The sequence below is a fragment of the Balearica regulorum genome, chromosome 2 (assembly GCF_011004875.1).
Source record: "Balearica regulorum gibbericeps isolate bBalReg1 chromosome 2, bBalReg1.pri, whole genome shotgun sequence".
Classification (NCBI taxonomy): Eukaryota; Metazoa; Chordata; class Aves; order Gruiformes; family Gruidae; genus Balearica; species Balearica regulorum.
The window spans coordinates 142,364,446-142,388,159 of NC_046185.1; the positions used below are offsets into that span (position 1 = coordinate 142,364,446).

At 36.3% G+C, this 23,714-nt stretch overlaps 1 protein-coding gene across 10 annotated transcripts in view; it reads left to right on the plus strand.

Moving 5' to 3' along the window:
* Nucleotides 1-23,714, plus strand: part of PEX1 (peroxisomal biogenesis factor 1) — a 129,900-nt gene that overhangs the window by 3,994 nt on the left and 102,192 nt on the right. For 3 of the 10 annotated variants that reach the window (XM_075746179.1, XM_075746184.1, XM_075746185.1), the window contains 22 exons: nt 580-663; nt 906-1,020; nt 1,110-1,864; nt 3,297-3,416; nt 5,528-5,651; nt 5,936-6,045; nt 7,345-7,445; nt 8,618-8,750; nt 9,484-9,580; nt 10,581-10,751; nt 12,153-12,307; nt 13,550-13,739; nt 13,939-14,108; nt 14,954-15,088; nt 15,675-15,739; nt 16,556-16,698; nt 16,776-16,879; nt 18,053-18,229; nt 19,816-20,046; nt 21,516-21,716; nt 22,067-22,197; nt 23,110-23,383. In XM_075746179.1, coding sequence (XP_075602294.1) covers nt 580-663; nt 906-1,020; nt 1,110-1,864; nt 3,297-3,416; nt 5,528-5,651; nt 5,936-6,045; nt 7,345-7,445; nt 8,618-8,750; nt 9,484-9,580; nt 10,581-10,751; nt 12,153-12,307; nt 13,550-13,739; nt 13,939-14,108; nt 14,954-15,088; nt 15,675-15,739; nt 16,556-16,698; nt 16,776-16,879; nt 18,053-18,229; nt 19,816-20,046; nt 21,516-21,716; nt 22,067-22,197; nt 23,110-23,194 — 3,597 coding nt within the window. In that variant the 3' untranslated portion in view covers nt 23,195-23,383. Of the gene's footprint in view, nt 1-579; nt 664-905; nt 1,021-1,109; nt 1,865-3,296; nt 3,417-5,527; nt 5,652-5,935; nt 6,046-7,344; nt 7,446-8,617; nt 8,751-9,483; nt 9,581-10,580; nt 10,752-12,152; nt 12,308-13,549; nt 13,740-13,938; nt 14,109-14,953; nt 15,089-15,674; nt 15,740-16,555; nt 16,699-16,775; nt 16,880-18,052; nt 18,772-19,815; nt 20,047-21,515; nt 21,717-22,066; nt 22,198-23,109; nt 23,384-23,714 lie in introns of those variants that run through there. The other 7 variants (XM_075746186.1, XM_075746181.1, XM_075746187.1 and 4 more) reach the window with 5 other exon arrangements.

Here is a 23,714-nt window from a genome sequence, read left to right on the forward strand (position 1 = left end):
GAACCTTGGGTAAAAATTGACTTTTGAAATATACGTTTAATGCTTAAAGCCTAAGCCACAAAAGCTTTTATCATTCCTCCTGACACACAGGACCCTAAAACTGTTCTGTGAAAGTGGGGCTGCTTCCTGTGAAACCATTCATAAAAGAGCTGATTTTGCTTTTGTATCGTACTTTTTCCTCATTTCTTCATCTGTTTCTGCTTTATCTAAATTTGGGCACAACTTGACAATTTTTTCAGCATTCTAGAGTCCAGGACATTTAAAAATAAAAATGCAAAGACAGTTATGTGATCAATATGCATTAAAAATTGATTGTTGTTAGCTGATAAAGCTTCTGATGCTTGTCCCTTATGGTCAGAGTGTGTTGAAGTCCCCAGGCATGCCCAGTGCAATCCATTTCCAACATGTTGAACATCTATCTGCTTATGAATTACCCACTGTCATTAAGAAGATGTATGTTCAAAGTAGTTAAAATATATAACAAAGGAGATGTCAGTTTTCTAGTTGAGTTAAAGATGGAGCTTTTCTGTATTTAAAAATAAGAAGTTAAATATTTTGAAATGGTGTTACTTTTGCCAGGTATTTCTTGAACCCTGTTCCCATGTCTCCTCCTGTCAGCAAGTAGAAGTGGAACCACTCTCAACAGATGATTGGGAAATTCTGGTAATAAAACCTTTTCCCCTGTTCACATCCTTTTCTTACAGCTGACAGAGATTCTGACACAAGTAGTTTTTTGCACAATGCCCCATTCTTTTCAGCCCCTAAGGAAATACTAAATGCAGTGGGGTTTAATGATATTTTATATTTCAAATGGTGTATTAGAAAGAGATATAGAGTTTTTATCTTCAAACGAATGTTAAAAATGTGTGTAATATTGAATTTATAATGATATCACATTTTCCCAGGAACTGCACGCTTCCTCTCTTGAAAAACATCTTCTTGACCAGATTCGAATAGTATTTCCAAAAGCCGTCTTTCCTGTATGGGTTGAACAGCACACTCATGTTTACATCAAAATCGGTAAGCAACAGTGAAGGCTCTGGTGGCACCTTGAGGAAGCTGTTCCGCAGGAGGGACTGCATTCATTGACCTACTCTGTTCATACTCAGGTACACTTATGCCAGAAGCCCCCTATGGGAGACTAGAGCCGTCCACGGAGCTTCTGATACTTTCCAAAACACGCGAACTTGAGGAAAATATCACCAGCACGCCTTCCACAGAAAGCGACATCTTGCTCAAAAGTTTTGTGAAAAATAGCATAGAGCAAGAAGAAACAGTAAAGGACCCTTTTGCCAAACAACCTTACTTAAAGCCAGGAGTCCTTGAGCAGAGCAAGGCTGATTTTGGCTCAAATGTTCTCCCAAATATATGGAATTTCATAGGGAGCATTTTCTCTCATACATCTGAGCAGAAACAGACGACTCTGTGTGATAAAGATGAAACGAGCACCTTCAAAGACAAGCTGCTGAACTTAATTCACATGGACTCCATTTTTAGAGTGTGTCAGTCCCAGCCTCCCAGCGTACAGAATGCATCCGCCACTCATGCATTTCTGCAGTGCAATGCTGTTCATGTTTTCCCTTGGAATTTAGAATTTATTGATTTGGATCCAAATCCTGTAGTGTCTTATGGGAAAATTAATGAGCTGCTTTCCCCAAGACAGCGTCATCAAGAAGCAAAGCAAAATCTGTCACTTGAAAAGCAAAAGCATTTGACTAGTACACAAGACAAAAATCATGGTAATAGCAGTCAAGCATCCAGTGAGGGATCTGTTGTTCAAATCGTTTGGAACGGATTTGAAGACCTAAAGAGTGTCATAGAGTATGGCCACAGTGGGGAAGCCCTGCATGTTGGAAGAGTTTGGGTCAGTTTGAGCACACTATCTTTTGGGCTTTTTATTGGATAATATTTTCTATTGGATAATTGTGGAACTGGCTAATTAAGATGCAGTTTTGGGATATAGACTTTGTGTTAAGCTCTCAAATAGAATATACTAGAATCAGATAATATTTACTAGAGCTGTGCTTTGCAAAGCCATCTCATTCTGGACTACGTTACTTACCATCATACTCCAAGATGTACAGTGTACTCTCTGTTTCTGCACCCTTAGCATTTTTGCACCAAATAGGGAAAATCCTTCAGTGTTTCTGGAGGGAATGCATGCTTTCTCACAATCTGTTCATAGCCACTGTATTCATGAGAATGTGAAAGTATCTACTTACATTCAGTAAGTACATAATGAGATTCTTTTCGTCAGTTACCACTTTAAAATGTGCTTTGGACTCTAGGTGTTATCAAACTATAAAGTAATGGCATCACCTGTCCTAGTGCTACACAATGTTTGCAAGTGCTTCTCTATGCTCTTTAAAATAAATCTTTAAAAAAATATCAACTAGCTTTACATAATTCAAACTATTTTAGTTTTTATATCCAATTTTGCATGGTGCCACAAGTCCCAGTGTGCAGACACTGACATTTCAGCTTGTTCTGATAGAACTACAGTCTGCTTGTGTTCTCTCTTTCCTGGAAGCACATGTGGCATCAACAAAAATGCACTCCAAATCACTATTTGACTATTTTGACATAAAATACTTGTCACTATTCACTTATCTTTTTGTTGGGAATGAGAGCAAGAGCCTGCAGTGGTCTTTACCACTAAATCTTTTGAAAGCCGTAACAATTTTCCAAATGGCAGCAACCATAAAGTCTTTAAGGCTTAATAAACATTTACGAGATGTTTTCAATTTGAATATATGTTTAAAATAACACAGAGTATTTGAAAAGTAGTTTCCTTTTTAAAAGTGTAAACTGACTAGTACAATTTAGGGAAATTGGATTTTCTCTCTCTGTGCAGCAGATGTGCTTGGTTCTGATCTATATAATGGCCTATCTATATTTACCTGCCCATGTAAAATTAATTTTAATCAGCAAATGAAAGCAGAGTTGTTGTTTTTCTCCTATACTAAATGCATTCTTATGATGTTCTAAGAATTCCTCCTAACCCGTTTTTTTCCAGCCTTTTGGTTCTTATGTAAGAAGTTAGTAGATGGCCAGCTATAGTGAGCACTTTCACAAATGAGATAAAAGGCAATGAGAAGTGTGCATGAGAGAACATAATTTGGATACCGCCATCCATTTTATGGTTTCCTTCTTAATTCTTTTGCAGATCGATTGTTGATGATCAAATGTAGAAATTCTATTAGTGATGAAGAAACTGATGTGCTATGTATGCAATGTTATGACTGGTTTACTTTCTGATACTTCCTTTTTATTTGCTTTTATTTTACATATTTCAGATTCCAGATGGTCTGAGAAAAAAACTACATATCGAAATACATTCGACAGTCCGAATTAAGTCAGTTGAATCTGTTCCTAAAATTCCTGTATCTCTTAGACTGCAACCCAAACAGAACTTAGTGAGTTGGTATTTGTGGTCATGTATTTGTTCGTATATTGGAAAACTGATAATGTTGCCCTGGTCAAGGTTGGGTTTTTTTCAATGTTTAATTTGTTTTCATTTGTTAGATGATAGTTTGGAAGTTGTCTGTTGTGTATGATATAATTCCAAAGGAATTTCTTTTTTGAATAATTCCTTGCTTTCTCTTTCTACTATGTAAGTCATTTAAATTAAGAAGATGCTATGATCCGCATAAACAAGGCTTCTCTAGTAATACTGTTTTGTGTTTTGATCAATGGTACTGTAAACATCAAGCCATCGAATATTATTCTGCACTTGGTCAATATTTCAAATAGTTTGGCATGTTATCTGTAACAATTTCCTATTTAAAGGAACTGGCAGAGGTCATAGAGGGTGGAGGAAATAGAACTTCTGAATTTTAACTCCTAGTTTCCTGAAGCTATTAGAGGAATGCTGTATAGTACCTTTTAAATCATAGGGTCTTCTGTTATTCTCAAATCGTGACATTCTGATGTCTTTTTTATTAAAAAGGATGTTGACATCATGAAGGGAAAATAGCATTGGTGGGGAAAAGATGCATTTTCTGTTTAAATAGGTCTCAAACATAAACAAAATGCCAACAATAACTAATAAAAATTTTGCATCAGACCCTCATCAGTAGTATATGAATACTGTTTCCAGCCTAGCAAATTTTAAGTGTATACATTTAGTTCTATAAAAACGAAAATGAAAAGGAATCATAGAGTTAAAGAGGAAATGTCTATTTTAAGTCTTCTGGGACTCCTGCTTATACTCTTTAAACATTGCAGTGCCCAGTGGATTTCCTAGGAAAGACAATTGCCATAAAATAATTATATTTTTTATGTGCTGTTTAGGTTTTTGCTTTCTTTTAATACTGATATTTTTTCCCCTCATGCTAAAGATTAAATTTTCTAGAGTTATATCATTGAATCCCTCTGTTTTCCTGCAAGTGAGACATATTCAGTCTTCTGAGTGAGCATCTGTGACAGTAAGAACATATTTTGTACCAGTTCTCACAGTCTGTCAGGTGTAGCTCTGGAATGACATATTTCTTCATAATGTACTGTATGCTTGTTTTTGTGTGACACTGGACTGATTATTTCCCAAGTTAGCTGCCTCTCAAAACTTTAAATACAGCACTGCCCAGCATAGCAGGGCTTATGCATGGTTTGTTGTTTATGCCCAGTATTCTATTTTGGTTTCTTACCTAGGGAGGAATGGTTGAACTGCATTGTTTATTTTTTTTTTATATGGAGTTAAAAGAGTATTCTGTCAGTAATTTGCTAAAATCGTACAAAGTAGTTATGTGTGCTTTTATATGTTTTAAATACAGATTTGTGCCTTTCTAATTCAGTTGAAGTTTTTTTAGTTCTTGGAACAAACCAAACACAGAAAGAAATATAACAGTAACTTTCATTTTCCTTTCTGAACGCTGTTTCCATGATCTCAGTTGACTCCCGCTTTTTAAGACAGGAATTATGCTTTGGTGATTAGGAACTCAGCCAAGATATATGTGAACTAGACTCAATTTCTTTTCCTATTCCATTTATCTAGGTGACCTGGGTTAAGTTGTTTGATCTCTTTGCCTGCCTGTTGAAGTTTATTGTTGGTGCCCCTGATCTAGATGAGCCCAGGCTTCTTTGTATAGGAAACAGAGTATAGAGGGAAGAGAGGGGTGCAGTGAGCACCCAAAAGAAGTCACGTGTCAATATTGGTGCATCTCCTGGGGGCTCTTTCAAACCCAGGAGCTGAGTAGTGCTCTTGGACCTGGCGATACAGATACATAAAAGAATAAAAGCTTTTCCTTGCCCTCACGTCAGTGTTCCAAAGATGAAATCTTTAGAGGTTGTGGAAGATTCAGATGTTGCCGTACCAGGGCTAGATAGGTGCTTTCCATAAAGCAGTTGATAGAAATGGTGTTTATTGGCAAAACGTTATTTTCTATGTAAATAAAACTGTTACATCATCTTCCATCTCTCTGCTACCATAAGAGAAACAAATGCCTCATTCACAGAAAGAGAACAGTTTTACTTACCAACACCTTATTTTGTTTAATTTCCCCTCTTTTTTTTTTTTTTTCCTATTTAGCGTAAAGATATACATGAAGATGATGTTAAATCTGCTTTCAGTTCTTGGCTGCAGGATTCTGCTACTGATGGTCTCCCATGGGTAATGACAAGCACAGACTGTATACATCTGTCTGTTAAAGAAGGTAAGTATAATACTGTCCTGTGCTGTAGCTGTCTTAACTGTCCATTATGGAATTTACTTAGGCAATATGCCATTTAATCTCTGTATACACCATTTAACGTAACAGATACCTCTTTACACTGAAACTGTAAGCATGAATTGTGCTTTAATAATGATTAACCTTTTTTTGTTCATTCATTTTGGATAATATTGTAGTAATTCAAAATACACTAATCTGTTTAATCTTGTGAGGAATAAAAACTTAATTTAGTTGGAATTTTAATAGTTGTTTCTTGGGTTTTACAGGAATGGAGGAGTTTTTCCTTAGTGTAGTGCATCCTATGCACATTGAAGAAAATAAGTCTGAGAATATTTTTATACTGAGTCCCAGTTTGCTGCAAAAGACTAATATACAAGTAAATATCACATAGTATCAGGTATCAAGTAATTTAAATTGTTATATTTGGTTTAAAATATATTACATTTTATATATAACGTATTTCAGTTTCCCTTTTTAAATAAAAAAATGTCAGTCTGTTCATTAAATTAAGTATCTGCATTCTTTATATGTTATTTTATAGCCTCAGCATTGGTGAGATTCCAGGCATGCCACACTAGTTACTGAATTTCATAGTCAATATTAAACTCTCAGAAAAATGAATTAGAGCAGAGAAAAGTCAATACTGTCCATGTTTGAACATACTATCCTTATACTTGTTCTTTCCCTTAATACCTAAACCACTGTAAAATCACTTCACAGTGTATCTGGCAGGAATGGTAGCTTGTTCTGACAAAGATGAGACATACTCCCCATTCAACCCTACCAAGCTCACACTGCCTTCTTGTTTATACAGTTTCTGTGCTTGTGTTTCTTCAGTCTTTCCTTTCTCAGGAGAATAAACATTTCTATTTAATACTAGGATTACTGTTTGCATTAATAATTCTGATTGAACCAGTGCCTGTGACTCCAGGTTTATGGTTATAGGAGTGGGATAACATTTTTTTCATTTTTAAACCGATACAGTTAAATTTTGGCAGTGAATTAAGGTTTCCTGTTTTGACTGTTTAGAATAGATTTTTTTTTCTGCAAAATTTAGGATTCCTGTTAAAAAAAGACTAAAATAAGAGCTTTATTTTTCTTGATAGTAGATAAGTACAAGACGACTTCTACAAATTGTGCTAGTGACTAGTACTAAGATGAAAGGATGAAGTGCATTTCTTAAGAGCAGTGTTAGCATCTCCTACCAGCCTGTTCTTATCTGTGAACCTCTCTGTTAGCCTGCCCAGCTTTCCATGCTAGCTCCCTGGTGAGCTAGACTGAAAAATTCATGCAGGTGAAAAAAGCCAAGTGTTTTGTCAGGTTACTTTTCACCCAGATCAGACTCCTGATCTGATTCACTATCATGGCACAGGATAAGGAACAAGTAATGTTACAGGTAGGGAAAGAGATGATGGGCTGCATAGTCTGGTATAAACAGCACTTGGCCTAACATCTAATCACAGGTTGTCACATCATTGTGAACACTGGATTGCATTTTGGAAATAGTTGTAGCTATGCCATTTTACCAATGCATCTTTCTTTCAAGCGCAGCAAGCTTCAGCAAAGCATGCATGCAACATTTTCTTTACACAATTCCAAAAACAGCTGGTCACTTCTATACCCTTCTTCTGTAGGTATATATAATGTAAAGTACTAACTCTTTTCTCTGTTGTAGGTTCTTTTACAGCCTCTAACTAGAAAAGCTGATGGTGACAGCCAGCCACCTATGTGTGATACAGACAGGAACCTTCCTTACCACAAACTAAGTGATTTAGGGTGAGACATTTTCATCGTCAACAATATGGGAGGGAGTGGGAATTAAAAAGAATAATATTGGTGGAAATGCAGATTTTTTAGAAAACTAAGCCAGATCTAAATAGCCCCTCTGCATCTTTTGGCTTGTGTCAGGCTCAGACCTTATCCTAGAGTAAGTAGATGGTTAATTTTGTCCTCTGAATAGTCTTATTGAAGACTGAATAGAAAACTTCACGTGACTAAATGTACTCATGTACTGAAAAGCTCACCGTGTCTGAGAATAGGACGGGAGGCCTTAGAACTAGGTAAGCTTCAGAAGAAATACTGATAGTTCAGTGACTGTTGCTGTGCTTCTAAGTGGTATGAAATAGACCTCTATGTAGCAGTAAGGGATACTGGGGCTGTTGGAGGGTGTTTTTAGCTGGGGTTTCCAAATGAAGAAAAACTTACGATATGTTGCAGTCTGCCTGTCAGTCCTCCACCCACAGTAACTTAAACCTCTTTACTTGTTTAACAAAATTTAATAGTACTGTCTCAAAGAAATGTAGTTCCTAGGTTTATCAGAATTGTCATCTGAGGAGAGAAATTCAGAATCGTGTCTCCAGGGGTAAAAAGTGCAATGTAAGCTCAACAGCTACATGGTTAATCTGCTAAGTAGCTAAATTTTTATTTAAAGTTGAAATATGAAACTGATAGCCTTGCTGTTTGTGAACCTGAAAGGAGCACTGTTGTGTCAAAAGTCACAGAGATTTAGGACTGGTGAAGGATAAGGATGCCTTCAAATGCACTATGTGCTGCTTTTCTGAAAAGGCTGAGAACTTTTCTGACCCAGGCGTGTTCCCTGTTTTACCAATTTGTTACATTCCTTAGTAGGTTGTTAGTCAAGTAGATGAAGCCCCAAAATATGGTTAGCTCTTACCTTCTGAGACCTACCTCATACTAGGGTGGTGTAGAATGACTAGATAACCCTGCCATTGCGGGGGTGTTCTGCAATGGCTATCTGTCCCCTGTGTCACCACTGCAAATTAAAGGTGCTGTCTCTAAAAATTGAATTGTCTTTAGCTTTTTCTTGAAAAGGTGAAGTACCGTGAAATGTGTCAGCATTGAAGCTTCACCCTACTGCAAGTTATTACTATGTACATCGTGTGTACTGATGCTAACCTAGGCCATTTAATATTTTATTTACTCTGCAGAGGAGTGGACAAATTAGGAACATCTTCCTTTGAACACATAAGCCACAGTCTTCTGGGGCGTCCTTTATCTCAAAAGCTGGCTACTATTGCTGTGGGACTGCGAAGTGGAGGGGTGCTTCTCACAGGAGGAAAGGTACACACTACTACTCTCTACTCGCAAACCCTCCCAGATTGGTTTTTCTGTAGTTACAAAACTGTTTTCGTTACTTTTCTTTGATACCATGTGAATTCCAAAGAATTAAAGAACAAGCTGAAAAAAAAAGCAGTTAACCGAGTTAATTCAGAAAAACATTATATTATACATATGTATACACACTATATGCACACTTCATCAATATGTATTCATATTTCATGTGTATATATGATATATATATAAAATGTAAGTTTTAAAGATTGCTACCAATGCAATTTCAATTTGTTCCCTTAATCTACTTCATGTTAATAGTATAATAAACACTTCTCATCTCTGAAATACTTGAATGAAAATGAGAATATAGTATTTTCTCCTGTGTTATAAAATGGCGGTGGAGTTGATACTTTTATTTTCCCATTGCCTCTTATGGTGATCCATTTTATACCATATTCCACTGAAACTAACAGATGTCTTAACTCTGAACTCTGGAATCACAACACTGTCTGTAGTGGATGTATCCACTCTGAGTTTGTTTATACTTGTTTCACTCTAGGGCTTTGCTGTCTACCAAGTGATGTAAAGACAGAATACGTATATACTTTTGGTGAGGAATAAAACCAGCCTGTGTACAGCTTTCCCAGCTTGTTAATTGATGTATGCTGTGACATAAACTCCACAGAAACAGAATGAAATAGTTCTGTCAATTTACATTAGCTCACATTTATTTTTGTAGGGAAGTGGAAAGTCAACATTAGCAAAGGCCATCTGCAAAGAAGCATTCGATAGACTGGATGCTCACGTAGAAGTAATTGATTGTAAAGCTTTAAGAGGTATGGTAATTGTTTTAATCGCAAATGTTTGCTGTATGATGAAGAAGCACAATTATGAATTTATTATATTTAGTATGCATAATTTTTCTAGCATTATTACTGCTTTTGCAAGGATATTTGATCCCCCGCAATAAGCATCTTTAACAGTCTGATGAAAATACAGCTGCCGTAAGATTATTGCACACTTTTATCAGTTTCTGTCCCACGTACCACCACCAAATTCGCACCATGCTTGCCATGCTTATTTCTCATTGTTACAAAATGGGAAGAAGTTGTAAGTTGAAGTGTGCGTTTTTTCAGCTGTGCTAGCTGGAACAAATTGTATGTTAACAAATCATAAGTGTTAAAGGATACCTGTATTACTCAGTGAAAGGATGACACAGGCACCAAAGAAGAATCAAACCATCTATAATTCATGATTATAGATGATGATGAGATGAATCCTTAGGTTTTGTGAGTTCAGAATAAGTATTTTGCACTAAAGATGGAAGAGGACAAAAAAGGCTTTTTTTAGTTTTTCATTCACTGGCTTTCCCAAATAGTCATGGTGTTCCAGAGGCAGAGAATACTCAACTGTTTTCTTACAGAGCCCTTTATTGCGTGGCTGTACTCTTTTTGCTTAACTCCCTACTAAGCTCCTTGCTCCAGAGAAAAAGGGAAAGATTGATAAAGAACTAGGTCCTTCGCTCTGAAAAATTCTTCCAATTGCGGGACTCTTTAGTAGCTAATTTAGAGTGCTGCTGATACTGCTCTGCTTTTAAATGTCTAAAAATCAGACCTGTAGGCTTCTGTAGTGGTTAGTTAAAGATGATTAATGCTTCTAGTACTGTTTTGATTGAAGATGTGGACTCTTTCTTTACTGACTGTTGACTCTGATTTAATCTTGGTACCCGGATTTATAGGAGTGAAGTTAAGCTAAGTATTATGTGAGCAAGATGTAGTCAGTTTGATGATTTTTTCCCTGATATCTTTTGTCATTTAAATTGTATTTCTGTTTTAGGAAAAAGATTAGTAAACATAAGGAAAAATGTGGAAGAAGCTTTTTTAGAGGCAGCATGGAGACAACCATCCATTCTTTTGATGGACGATCTTGATCACATTGTTGGAGTACCTTCTACACCAGAACATGAGAACAGCCCTGAAACCGTTCAAAGCGATAGACTTGTTTATGGTAATACTGTGCTACCTGTGTCTCGATAAAAATATAATGCAACTTGGAATTTCTTGCACCTGAATTGTATTGTCCTACCTGGAAAATTCTGTCAGTATCATTATTGCCTCTGGACCATGTGGTATTCCATGGCAGGGATTGACAAATTACGGTATGTAGACCATTTGTGGACCACTAGCTGAATCAAAATAGTCTACTCTGGAGCTTGGAGTAGTCATTGCCAGTGGTACGTACACCTCTGCTGCTTATGGCAATGCCTGTTGTCACGACCACTGCCAGTCGTAGAGGCTTCTCAGTTCCTTTTTACATTGTTCATGCACTCAAATATGTTGCAATTGCTTACAAGTTACAGATCCATCTTTAACTGATAATTACTTATCAATATTATAATTGACATATCATTAAAATTGATTCTGTTTTCCATAATTATTATTTATAATTACAGAGATATGTAAATTTGATACTTACTGATGTTTAGAACCAACTTCTTTTAGCTCAATACTAACTTCTTTACCATCCTACTTGGTATACTTTGTAGAACTTCTATTTCATTTACAATGTAACAATACACAGATTTTCAAAATAAGATTATCAATTATAGTTTGACATCCTGAATACGGTTCCTTTTTATTCCCTAAAATCTAGGCAGTAATAAGTTGCAAAATAAAATTAAATTATCAAGATTAATATCTTCATTTTTTAAAATGTACTCAACTCTGTACATGTAAAATTAAAGCCATAGCAAAAAACATTTTCTATTTCTTAGCTCAATTTGAGGGATTTAGCATAATTTTTATTAAATTACTTTTGAAGCTCAGAATATCTTACTATCATTTCTTTTTCAAAAATGTGCACTTAAGTTACTTGCAGAGTTGTTTGTGTTTCTTATTACTTTATTTACAGGTATAATGCATACAACAGATGTTTAGAGTTTTAAAGATTATTCCTTGAAGATTTACCTTGCATCCATAATTTCTTTGACTTTCATATATTATTTTTTCCTAGATTGTTTATTTTCTAGGCTTAGCAGCTATTTTTATTTTTATAAATTTCTTTTTTTTGTTTGCACGGAGGGAATAATATTTCTAGAACAGGGATCACACACACAAAAAAATCACATTTAATATCCTGTGTTAGACATCATCAGTGATGTTACAAATTTAGCTTTTAAAGAGCATTTCTGCTGGCATTTTATTAATGGAATGTACTGTCCTAGAAAAATAACTATCTTTTTTTTTATTTTAAACAAGCCTGTAGACATGGGAATAAAACAAATATATAATGAGATGTTAACATTTTATGTGCCCTAATGCTGGTCTCCAGTAGAGTCAAAATGTCTGTTATGAAATGCAGAATCTTTTGTTATTTCGCAATTCATGGAGCAATGTCTTATGTGTTTAGTTTTGAAAGATCTGATAAAAGAAGTTATTTCCATGGGGAGTTTGATTGCATTAATTGCCACAAGTCAGTCTGAACATTCCCTACATCGTTCCCTGGTTTCAGCTCAAGGAACTCACATATTTCAGTGCTTCAAATGTATCCGATCTCCAGATCAGGTAAATTCTGGTATTTATTTATTTGGTTAAAATGTTGTTTGCCTTCCCTGCAGCGTCAAATACAATACTGGAACAGCTGCAGAAATACGTTACACCCAAAGATGAGAAAAAAATCTGGAAATCTTAGCTCTTTCATGACACTTAAATACCTCAGTACTTAGATCTGTCATTATAAAGTTTTTAAAAAAATAAAAGTAATCCAGTTCCCAGTTGGCCCCACTCTCCTTATCTTCGGTGGCAAGAGAAGGGTGTATTCAGAGGGCATTTCAGTTCAACATAAAACTAGTCAGGTTGTGTAATGTAGGTGAGATATGCATGCCTCCTTGTTACCTGTACGGGGATTCTAGGGGAGCAGCTTTGATAAAACATGTAAGTCACTACAGTTAGATAAATGAGATTTAAAGCGCTGTGGTTTTTCACAGCTCAGAGGAATAAGTATGTTCCTAGAGTATGTATTTTAAAAATGTTATTAAAACTAAGTGTTAATTTTATGGGAAGGTTTTGGTTCTGTTTTCTATATTAATTATAACTTTCTACTTTTGAATATAGTCCATTTTGAAAAGTAAAAAGGATAGAGGGAAGAATAAACAGTATAACTTCATTGCAGGAGAAAGCAGTGCTTTGCACCCACACATGCCATAATGGCATGATGCAGACATGCCACTCATTAAATAATAAGAGTTGTTCTGGCCTGATTGTCTTCTGTCACAGCCTAGCAATTAAAAACCACTGGGGGGAGGGGGGGAATTCTGCATTAGATACAATGTAGCTTTCCCCACTTCCTGCAAGTCTGCCTGCATCATTTTTAATACTATTATATGAATAAGGATGAGACATCACTGGAAAAGTCAGGATCTCAAAAGATACCAAAGTATCTGATGTATTTTTATCTAATGCAATATATTTCATCTCAAATATATTCTACTCATACCGGCAAAATGAAAGATGTTCCTTTTCCTGTGAAATAGAAAAAATGAGTAAAACTGTAGAATCTGGGGGGTGGAGGGTTGTTTCATTATTACTGTTGGATTTAAGATAGATGTGGCAAGGTGAGGTGAATTTATTGAAATTCACCTGAAGAACTAACTTTTGGTTATATTCAGATTTTGTTATTTGAAAGTTTGGTGACATGTAAATATTTAAGGAAATTTTAGTAACTTGCATGTATTTACTTTTTGAATTTCTGAAATCCATATAAATAGTAAACTTGATATACACTTGCTGCACAATTCTATTTTTCAGAAGCAAAGATGTGAAATGCTGTATTCCATAATAAAAAAGAAACTGAATTCTGATGCAAAGAAGTTCTCTGATCTTGACCTCCAATATATTGCAAAGGAAACGGAAGGTTTTGTTGCCAGAGATTTTACTATGCTGGTTGATCGTGCCATTCATGCCTGTGTTTCCAACCAGAATGCATTTCAAAATAGCGGTATGTTGACAACAAAATCTCTTATTTCATAGTTTTACTTCTGTTACCCAGAACCTGTGGAGTAATACAGACATAAAAAGCTAGCTTTTATGTTTTATGTTTAAAATGTATTTAATTGTTACATATTGTGAGGAACTTGTTACTGGTAGGCTGTGTAGGGGGGTTTTTTGTGTTCAGGGGTTTTTTCTTTTTTTTAAAGCAGAGTTGGATCTGTCAACCGTGGATTTTCAGAGAGCTCTAAAAGATTTTACTCCATTAGCTCTGAGAAGTGTCAGCCTTCATAAACCTAAGGATATCGGCTGGGACAGGATTGGTGGCCTAAAAGATGTGAAGCAAATACTCATGGATACCATCATGTTACCTGCGAAGGTACCCAGTTCTTTTATATTAGTTACCTGCATTTTGTTCATAACATTAGTAGAGGAAGAATGATTTTTAAGGTGTGACACAGTATTTGACAGGAAAACGACAGGTATGATTTTAAGCTACTTTTCTAGCTTCGCAGTCTTCAGCTGTCTTCAGCTACTGGAAAACTTTCTCCTGCCCTCTTCCAAATGCAAAAGGCAATGGCTTGTGCTTTTCTACAGATCAAGTGGTGCTCTAGAATACTGCAGTATTGCTAACATCATCTTTGCTACACTCTGTTGCAGGGTTTGTGATTAGGCTCTGTAAAGATAATATTTCCAGCTGTCTTCTGCAGTACTTTTGCTAGAGGAGTACTCTTTTTTTGGATGAATGCCAATCCATCAGTTCCTCTTTGTTTTACTTCGGCATTTCTGCCTTGATTAAAATTTCTAGCATTGAGATGAGCCATCCATTTCAGTCTTCTGAGAACTGACAAAACAGTTTTCTGTATAAGGGACAGAATCTTTGACTGTATAGTTATATAATCATATCAGTCTGTGATTAGAGTAGGAATTTAGAAGTACCAATATGTACGTTACAAAGCTGTAGTGCATCCCTATTCTGTCCTGTTTCCTTCCAGTACAAAATGCCACTTGTTTGTATTTTAATACAAACCTATGAATCCTAGGAACCCACTTCAGCCCCAAGTAAACTAACAACAATCCGGGTGAGCTCTTGTGTTCATAATGTGGGTAAAAGAAATTAGACACATTTTGTTTAGACAAAAATCAATACCAGTCAGTGATGTTACAATACACTGCAGAATAATTACATATTTTAGAATATGTCTTCATGAATATCTTTTCCAGTATCCAGAATTATTTGCAAACCTGCCCATACGACAGAGATCAGGAATCTTGCTGTATGGAGCACCTGGAACAGGAAAAACACTGTTAGCTGGAGTAGTTGCTCGAGAGAGTGGAATGAATTTCATCAGCATCAAGGTAGCAAGATTTTGAAGACTAATTGATTCATTTTATTAACTGAATGAAATAGCTTACCATAATACCTGCAAGTATGTTCTTGTGAGGGCAAAATGCCAAAGAAAGAAACTCGCATTTAAAATTTGGTATGTCTCTAGATGTAGCACCATCTGACTTCTGGAACTTCACAGTTCTTATTACTGAGATTTTTTTGTATAATTATTCTTTAGGCAGAATTATAAAGTTTAATTAGATGTTCTTAGTTTCCCATTTTTTATAAAAAGATTTTGGTTCCACTGGACAATGACATTAAGCAATGCATTTTAAACCTATTTTCATAATACAGTGTAAGTTGTTGCCTTGTGATACTGTGACACATGTTCTGTTACAGTAGAAAAATGGAAATTATAACTTCAAAATAAGTTGGAATGCTTAAAAGATTCTTTTGGCTTATCTAGACTCCTCGGTTCTTCTGTTCAGAGATGCCACTCTCTTGGTTACAAGAAAATTCACTCTAGTGTATAAAATCTATGCTAATGTTGAATTACATATTAAAACTAAGAAACATACCATGAATGTTCTTTTCTGATTTTTTTTTTTTTTTTAGGGACCAGAGCTGCTCAGCAAATACATTGGAGCAAGTGAGCAAGCAGTTCGGGATATCTTTAACAGGTTGGCTTTGTAAAGATGTGTGATGTTATCAATGAATTTTATTAATTGAAGCTCCAAGAAGTAATTTTGTTGTCCTAGGAGAGACATGGCATCAGATCACAAAAACATCTGAAATAATTAGTTGGGCGGAATCAGATGTTCAGTTCTTGGCAAGTTCAACTTGACTGTCAGTATTTAAGAACTGAGCATTTTGGCTCAGAACAGGAGAGCACTTTTGAAGCTGATCTCCTAGTTCTCTCCATTTACAGTGCGTTGGTTCACATCACAGAATTGTCTTGGAAAAGACACACTGAATTCCTTCCAGGTGATTCCAGGAGACAGACTAATGTGCTCCAACTAGTAATGAACACTTGGTACGTAGGGTCGTACCAGACTTGGTGTTGAGGTCCTCAGTGCCAGTTGTTCTCACAAATCTGCCCTTACTGACCCTCAGTGCTCACTAATGTAAACATACCATACATAGCCTTTGCTTCTCGTGTAATTTACAGTGTAGGCAGTCTTTGTGTTAGATGTACATAAGCCAAGATGTCATCTGCAGTGATTGGATTTTAGAGCTTTCAGGTATATTAATATGAAGTTGGGTACTTGAGAAATTATAAAGTGAGTGCAAAGTATGTCATAAAAATGAGAAGTGATTCCGTTGCAATCCAATTCTTCAGAACCTCTTAATTTCTACAGAAAACAGATTTTCTGTTCTCTCATTAAAGATAACTGTTCTCTGAAGCAAAAAGCAATTACTTTTAATATTTCTAAGCAGTTTTACCTGTGACCCAAACTTAAACAGAATTTAAGTATTGCCTTTTTTTTTCCTTTTAGAGCTCAGGCAGCTAAGCCTTGTATCGTTTTCTTCGACGAGTTTGATTCTATTGCTCCTCGCCGAGGTCATGACAACACAGGAGTCACCGACCGAGTGGTTAACCAACTGTTGACTCAGTTAGATGGTGTGGAAGGCTTACAAGGTAATAATTAATCTGTGTGCTCCTTTTTATGCAAAAGTTTAGCAGACGTTAATGATATTTTTCTGCACTTTCCTAAGGGGTTTATGTGCTAGCTGCTACTAGTCGCCCAGATTTGATTGACCCTGCTTTGTTAAGGCCAGGTCGACTGGATAAGTGCCTGTACTGTCCACCTCCTGATCAGGTGAGGAAACAAAACATTTTATGTGAGAAGCAAGGAAAAAAAAAAAATTAAACTAATGGTCTTTATTCTCCTTTTCTTTATAGTTAGTGGTATGTCAAACCTGGACAAAGTGGACTTGATTGCCCAGCTCCAGTTATATAACAGTATAAATTCACTGATTTTAGTGTCAATGTGTTCACATAAAACTGGGGAAAGTCAAGGCTATTTACCACAGTCTTCAGGATCAAATCATGTTCCTGTGGGTATAACTGATTTAAAAGAATAAATAAATAAAAAGAAAACTAGTTTGCAGAAAGAAATTGGATGCAGAGTAGTGTTTTCATGTTCTGTGTCTTTCTCCGAATTAAGAGTCCAGTGGATCTGCCATTTGCTTGAAGTGATGAACCATAGACATTCCCAGCCCAGCTCTTGAATTATCTCAAGTTTTCAGAGCAGTTTTGTTCCGAATTCAGTTGATCCCACTCTTCTTTACCCACATTTAATTTGGAATATTCAAGCTCTTTTTAAGTCAGATGTGCCACTAGTTAGGAAAGGAATGATTCCCATTGATTTTAGTGGGTTTTGGATTAGGCCTTTGAGGCTGTACAATGTGTGTCTTTGATTCCTCATTTTATGAGAAAAACTTAGTGCTCTTCATTTTCAGATTAGTTGGCACATTTAATAAATACCACATCGTTTCATTCTGAAACACACATGAAGAAGATGATCCTGTGCATTAAGAACACAGATACACTCTTTTTTCCCCCTCCTTCCCCCCCCCCCCTCTGGTTTAGAATATGATCATTTAGGTAAATGTGAGTTTTTCACTTGTGTCACACTTGTCTTTGCTAAAGGACATATGAGTAGCAGAGTTCACTTTCATATTTTTATATATACAAATCCCAGATATTAGCTGGAAAGTTAGAGACATATATTTCTTGGTATACTGCCTTTGGTACAGTCTCTCTTAGACTCTTCAAGAAAATGTAACAAAATATATGCCTATATTTTAAAGATTGATTACTGTACCATATGTCCTATATGTACTATTATTAGGATAGTATCTTCTTTTAAAAAGATCCTTCCTCCCTCAGATAGGAAGTTGCTTGTGACAGGTCCAAAGCACTATCTAGCAGTCAGGACAAAGAAAATAATGGGTTGCTTTACTGACATTTTTTTCCTCCGTTTTTACAGAATTCACGCTATGAAATCTTAAAAGCTCTCAGTCATTCTCTGTCCTTGGCAAACGATGTGGACCTTCAGGATTTGGCAGCAAAAACAGAACAGTTCACAGGGGCTGACCTAAAAGCTTTATTGTACAATGCCCAATTAGAGGCAATCCATACTAATTTAGCTTCAGGTTTAACACAGGTAAATAAAACTGATATAAAAGACGTCTCTCCTCTTTTTCAAAATATGTTGATATGTTTGAAAGGGTTAATTTTATCCATGGTTTGGTTTTGGTTTGATTTTTTTTTTTTTGCAAAATTCTGTTTAATAAGATTTAGTGTTGCTATATTTTTATACAGAGGATTAAAATCTTAATATGTTTGCCGAAAAATGCAACAATAATGTAACAAATTAGTTTAAATACTTTTAAACACAAAGATTTTTTCATTTTATGATGGGTGTTTAATATTAAATAGACTCATGTAAGCCAAATCTGTTTATCACTGTTATGAGGAATGTCTGACAGATCAATAGGAGGGATCCCACTTAGAGTTTCTTAGGAGCGGCTAGCAAATTCAATTTTGGATGATGGAGGAAGCAAGGAATTGGTGGGTTTCGTGGAGTTGTTCCAACAGATGGAGTGTAATCTGAGGTCAGGAGAGAAGTGAAGAGAGGATGGTGATATCTGAAGTGGCCTGTTCTGGCTCATCTTCCAGGCACCAGCTAATCCTTGCATTTGGAAGGTACAGGATCCCACCCTTGATTTGTGCCCCTTATGTGACTGACAGGTCCTTTCCTCTTTTAGCCTCTATTCAGCCAGCTCTCCTCACATTTTTAATGCCTACCTTCTGGTCCTAGCTGGAAAGGGGTGGGCATGGCTTCCACTGCTCAGAGGTCAAAGGGAAGGATTGGGTCAGGGGTGCAAAAGCAAGGAGGCCTCTTGGGTTCTTTTTGCCCCAGCTGTTACCAAGGGATGGGGCTCTGAGGATGCAACTCGTAGTATTGGGAGGGATCGCCAGCATATCTTCCCTAACAATCCCTTCAGTTGTAGCATCAGTAAGTAGTTGTAAGGATACCTGATGATTAGCTGTCATTAGAGGAGGCCATTGTCCAAGGCAGTAGTCTCCAGACTGGAGTGCACCTGCCCCAGGGGGGTGCACAAGACAATCCATTGAGGTGCAGGAAGAAAATATTAGAACTTCAATAGTACATGTATATAAATTACAAATAAATAAATATGTATATATTTGGTGGAGTGTGCTCAGAAATTTTTTACTGATGGGGGTGTACAATCAAAGTTTTGCAGCCACCCGTCTAAAGCAACAGCTGTGATTTCCACATCAACACTTAAAATGTGTTGACTATGATTAAAGATGAGTACAGCAATTAGGCACTGTGAAAGTCGACTTGCCACAATCTCCCAGAGCACTTTGCACAAAGTAGTAAATTGCCTGAAGGGAATAGTTGAGACAGAAGTGATCGTTCTACAGAAAATGTACATGAAGTTTCCCAACACTTACTGAGTGAGTGAGACAGTTGAAAGCAAACAAATAAAACCTTACGATTATCTCCTCAAATTATTTTTTTAGCAGGAAGAGGGGAAGTTCTGCTTAAAGGCACTGGATTTTCTTAGCAAAATATTTGGAAATATACTCCCAGAGAAAGATTACTAGAATAACATGTAAATTGATACTTCCATTTGCACTGTATGTGAATTTTTTTTTTATGTATTTCAGATTGCAATTAGTTATGAGTTAATACTTCTAATGTTCTGTTCTTTGTCACAGGATTTTGGTTCTAGTTCTGATAGTGACTTCAGTCTCTCTTCCATGGTTTTTCTAAACCACAGCAGTGGCTCAGATGATTCAGCAATAGATGGAGAAGCCGGGCTAGAGCAATCTCTTATTTCTTTAGACATGTCTGACTTGCTCCCTGAAGATCCAAGGTCCAACATGTATCGTCTTTATTTTGGAAGCTCTTATGAATCAGAGCTGGGAAATGGAACTCCTTCAGAACTGGTAAATTACTCAATATTTGGAATTTTGTAAATAATATAAGTTGTGAAGCAGAAAAACTGAACCAGACAAATGGTTTGGTTTTATATATACAATTATGTCTGCTTTGTCCTTCAAACTGTCTTCAGACTGTATCTTGTGGTCCACGGTGGGGAAGAAGATGAAAGGATGTGATCTGACAAAATACAGTATGGACTTCTCTGCAGCTTTGCAGGACTTTAAAATCAAGTTCCCAAAATACTGCTTGATACCTTACAATCAAACAAACTGCATTCATACCAGATCTTACTGTCTGGGCTGGCAGCTTGTTGCCTTCCAAAGTTTAATACTAAACCAGTTTTTGACTTTTTGGTGTTTTGGGTTTTTTTATAACTTAGTTTTATTACTAAACAGTGACCAATCAGCTTTCAAGAATTAAGTCATAATCTTATGGATCAACAACCATTTTTCAGTTTCCAGTAGAGTGTACATTAATGGAATAATCTGACCATGGGACTGTGTGAACAACAGAAGTAAACCTTAGCTTCCATCGTTGCTCTTTAGAAGCAGAGTTCCTGTTGTAGTACCATATTGCACAGAAGGCAGCACATTCTCTGGCTAGCTTGCAGATAGGGATGTGCTGGCTGGCTACCCAGCACCTGCATAGTGATCAGCTGGCCACCTCGTCTCGCTTGGCTGCCAGGTAAGCAAACCAGAATATGCTGCCTCTGAGCTCCTTATGGTCAACAGATGACTTCAGAGTTTGCGTGTGAGCCATGGGACATTAATTTTCAAGATCTGTTGTAGAACTGCTACTACAAGTTAGTTGTGAAAGGTGTTAGACTCATTTTCAAAACTATTTTGCATTGATTCTTAAAGCCAAAAGTAACTTATCTTGGCACTGCAGAGCTAATTACTGACTGCTGAGGTGCTTTTGTATGTTTTATCTTGCATTATAGATGATAGTGTTCCATTAATGTATCTTTGGAGACTTCAATTTTCCTCTAACTGTGAAAGTTTTTCAGCAAGGCTACAAGGACTTTGATCTCTTAAAGTTGTCGAACTTGAAAGTTCACACTTAACAAGTGCACAGAGAATTTGGAGGTGATGAATATTTAAATTATGAATCACTCCAAAGCTAACTACATAAACTTGCCCAGATCTCAGACCCACTGATTTTCATATGTAAATAGAACAATGGACTTAGTAGACCTTTATTCTTTTTGAGATAGGCCATTGCAAAAATATTCAGCCCTTTTCTACAGATGAAATACTTTCTTTTCAAATTTGTACTTTTCCCCAATCACCATGGCAAATTAACCTAAACTTTCTGTTCAAAAGGTTATGTATGTGATATATTTTTAAGAGAAAGTACTTTTTTGCCAGTGGGGGCAAGCCTATCCTGAATTAAATTTGTAGGCTAAATCTTAATGGTGGAGTTGCTTTTTTGGATCCATAATGAGTTAATGTGTTTCTTCTTGTGATCAATTCAGAGCTCTTTGTGTTTGTCTGGACCAAACTCCATAACTCATGATTTTACCAGCGTGACTCAGAGAGACGCAGCAGCATCACAACCTTCAATGCTTAGAGCAGCTTCTCAAGAAGACTCCCTGGAAAATAACCAGGAGCAGCAAATAGAGCACCTGAGGACAGAAATCAATGCCATCAAAGCCAATTACAGAAGCAAGAATGGAGTATGACAGTTTTTTCGATTATTTAGTCTTAACACTTTTCTATTGTTTTCCCACACTTCTTGGTATTTCAGTAAATAATTTCTGCGATAACGTTAAATATAATGTAACAAAAATACCAAAGATAAATGATACCTAGTTTGAGGACAAACAAGCCAGATGTTAACATTCATATAACTAAATAGTTATTTCTGTGTTATTAATACTGGAGGGAGGCGGGGGAGTTGTGATTGTACTTGTAATACATTTGTCCATACATGTAATGAGGAATTCCAGAGTTACTGATATCCATGGCACTATGCCTTTGTTTGTGAGGTAATTTTTCATTGTCTGTTCTTGGCTCTGTTTTCAAGGAGGACAGCACCCTTAATCAGTCAGTGCTTGCCAAGAACACTTTAATTATTACCCAGTCCCATCTGATGACTGCACTTGAGGGTATAAGACCATCCATCAGCCAAGATGACTGGAAGAATTTTGCTGAACTGTAAGTATTTTGTTTTTCTTTTGCAATTGTGTATTCAGTGGAGATTTGGTCTTTTCATGTTTCTTCTTCATCAGAAACACAATAGTTATTTAATGTGGGGAATGTCAGAGTTGCTTCTGACAGCAGGGTTTTTTTCAGAAATACTAAATTACATACAAAATATTTTACCCGTACATTGTCTTTCATTGGTTTTATTAATGTAGGACCTAGAAATTCTAACCACAGACCGGAAAAGCCTTGATTATGTTCAGAGCTATACTGTACAAAGAGACACTGATTCTCTGAGACTTAGAGCTAGGTCCTTCCTCCTCCCACTGAGTAGTAGCCTCTCGTATTTTCACATCTCTGGGTTTTGACTCTCCGTAGTGGTTTTTGTAGCTGCTGTGTTTGGGGAAAGGCAATAAACTACAGAAAAGGAGAATGAGTTTCCTTAGACTTGGAAAAGACTGGAGTGAAGAAGCTGGAAATCGGCATCGGGATGTTCTGTGATCTCACCAGTGGGTTCTTCTGACATGAAGATTGTTAGGAGTTGTCTTCCTCAACTGATACATACATAAACGGGTCTTGGAGCAGGAGAAAGAGAGAAGGGACAGGGAAGGAGGAGAATGAGAGATGCTTCCCAGGAGCCTATACTACCCTGTCCACTTCTATTCCTTGTCCCACCTTCCCCCCCCAGCCCCAAAAAGTAAAAATAAAATAAAAATAGAGGAAGCAGGGCACAGAGCTGTCTGAGTTAGGTTTGTGGACAAAAACTCCTCCAGGTCCCCAGATCTGAGGAGACATGCACTCTTCATTAATATAAAAATATACATAAACATCTGTAGTTCTGTGTTGCATTAATGTGTATCTGAAGAGGCATATTGAAACAAAGGCATTTCATAAGAATTTGCTGATATCTTTTTCTGTTTCCAGGTATGATAATTTTCAGAATCCCAAGAAGAAGAAAGGACAAGTTGGCTCAACATTCAGACCAGGACAAAAAATGACTCTAGCGTAGTAACTTGTATTTGCTTGTAATTGTTAATGACAAATATGATTTAATAAGATTATTTATATTCATATGGATTTATTAATGCAGCAGTTGAAGATAAGTTTCTCTTAAATTTACATGCTGTAAAATTATGTCACATTTTATTTTGAAGAAAACTGTCTTCCTGCAGATTGATATTAAATTTTTGAGAGAACATTGGTTACATTCTGTCCAGTTGTTTATCACATAAAGTTTTAAATTTTGCTTTTTATCAATATAGTTGCCAAAACTTAACAATGATTTCCTATCCCTGTTTCTTTCTTCACAACAAATAGATTCTGTTCAAATAAACGGTCATACCTAATGCTGGAAATGTTTTTTTAAAAATTCTATAAAGCCATTCTCTAATGGCCTTTGGAGAGAGGTGTTAGGGAAGGGTGGTACTAAATCTAATACTTCTAGAATAGCTATAGCAAAAAAAAAAAAAAATTAAGACAAACCAAGATAATTGCATCTTTTCCGCCACTGCTTATTATTCAGAAGAATA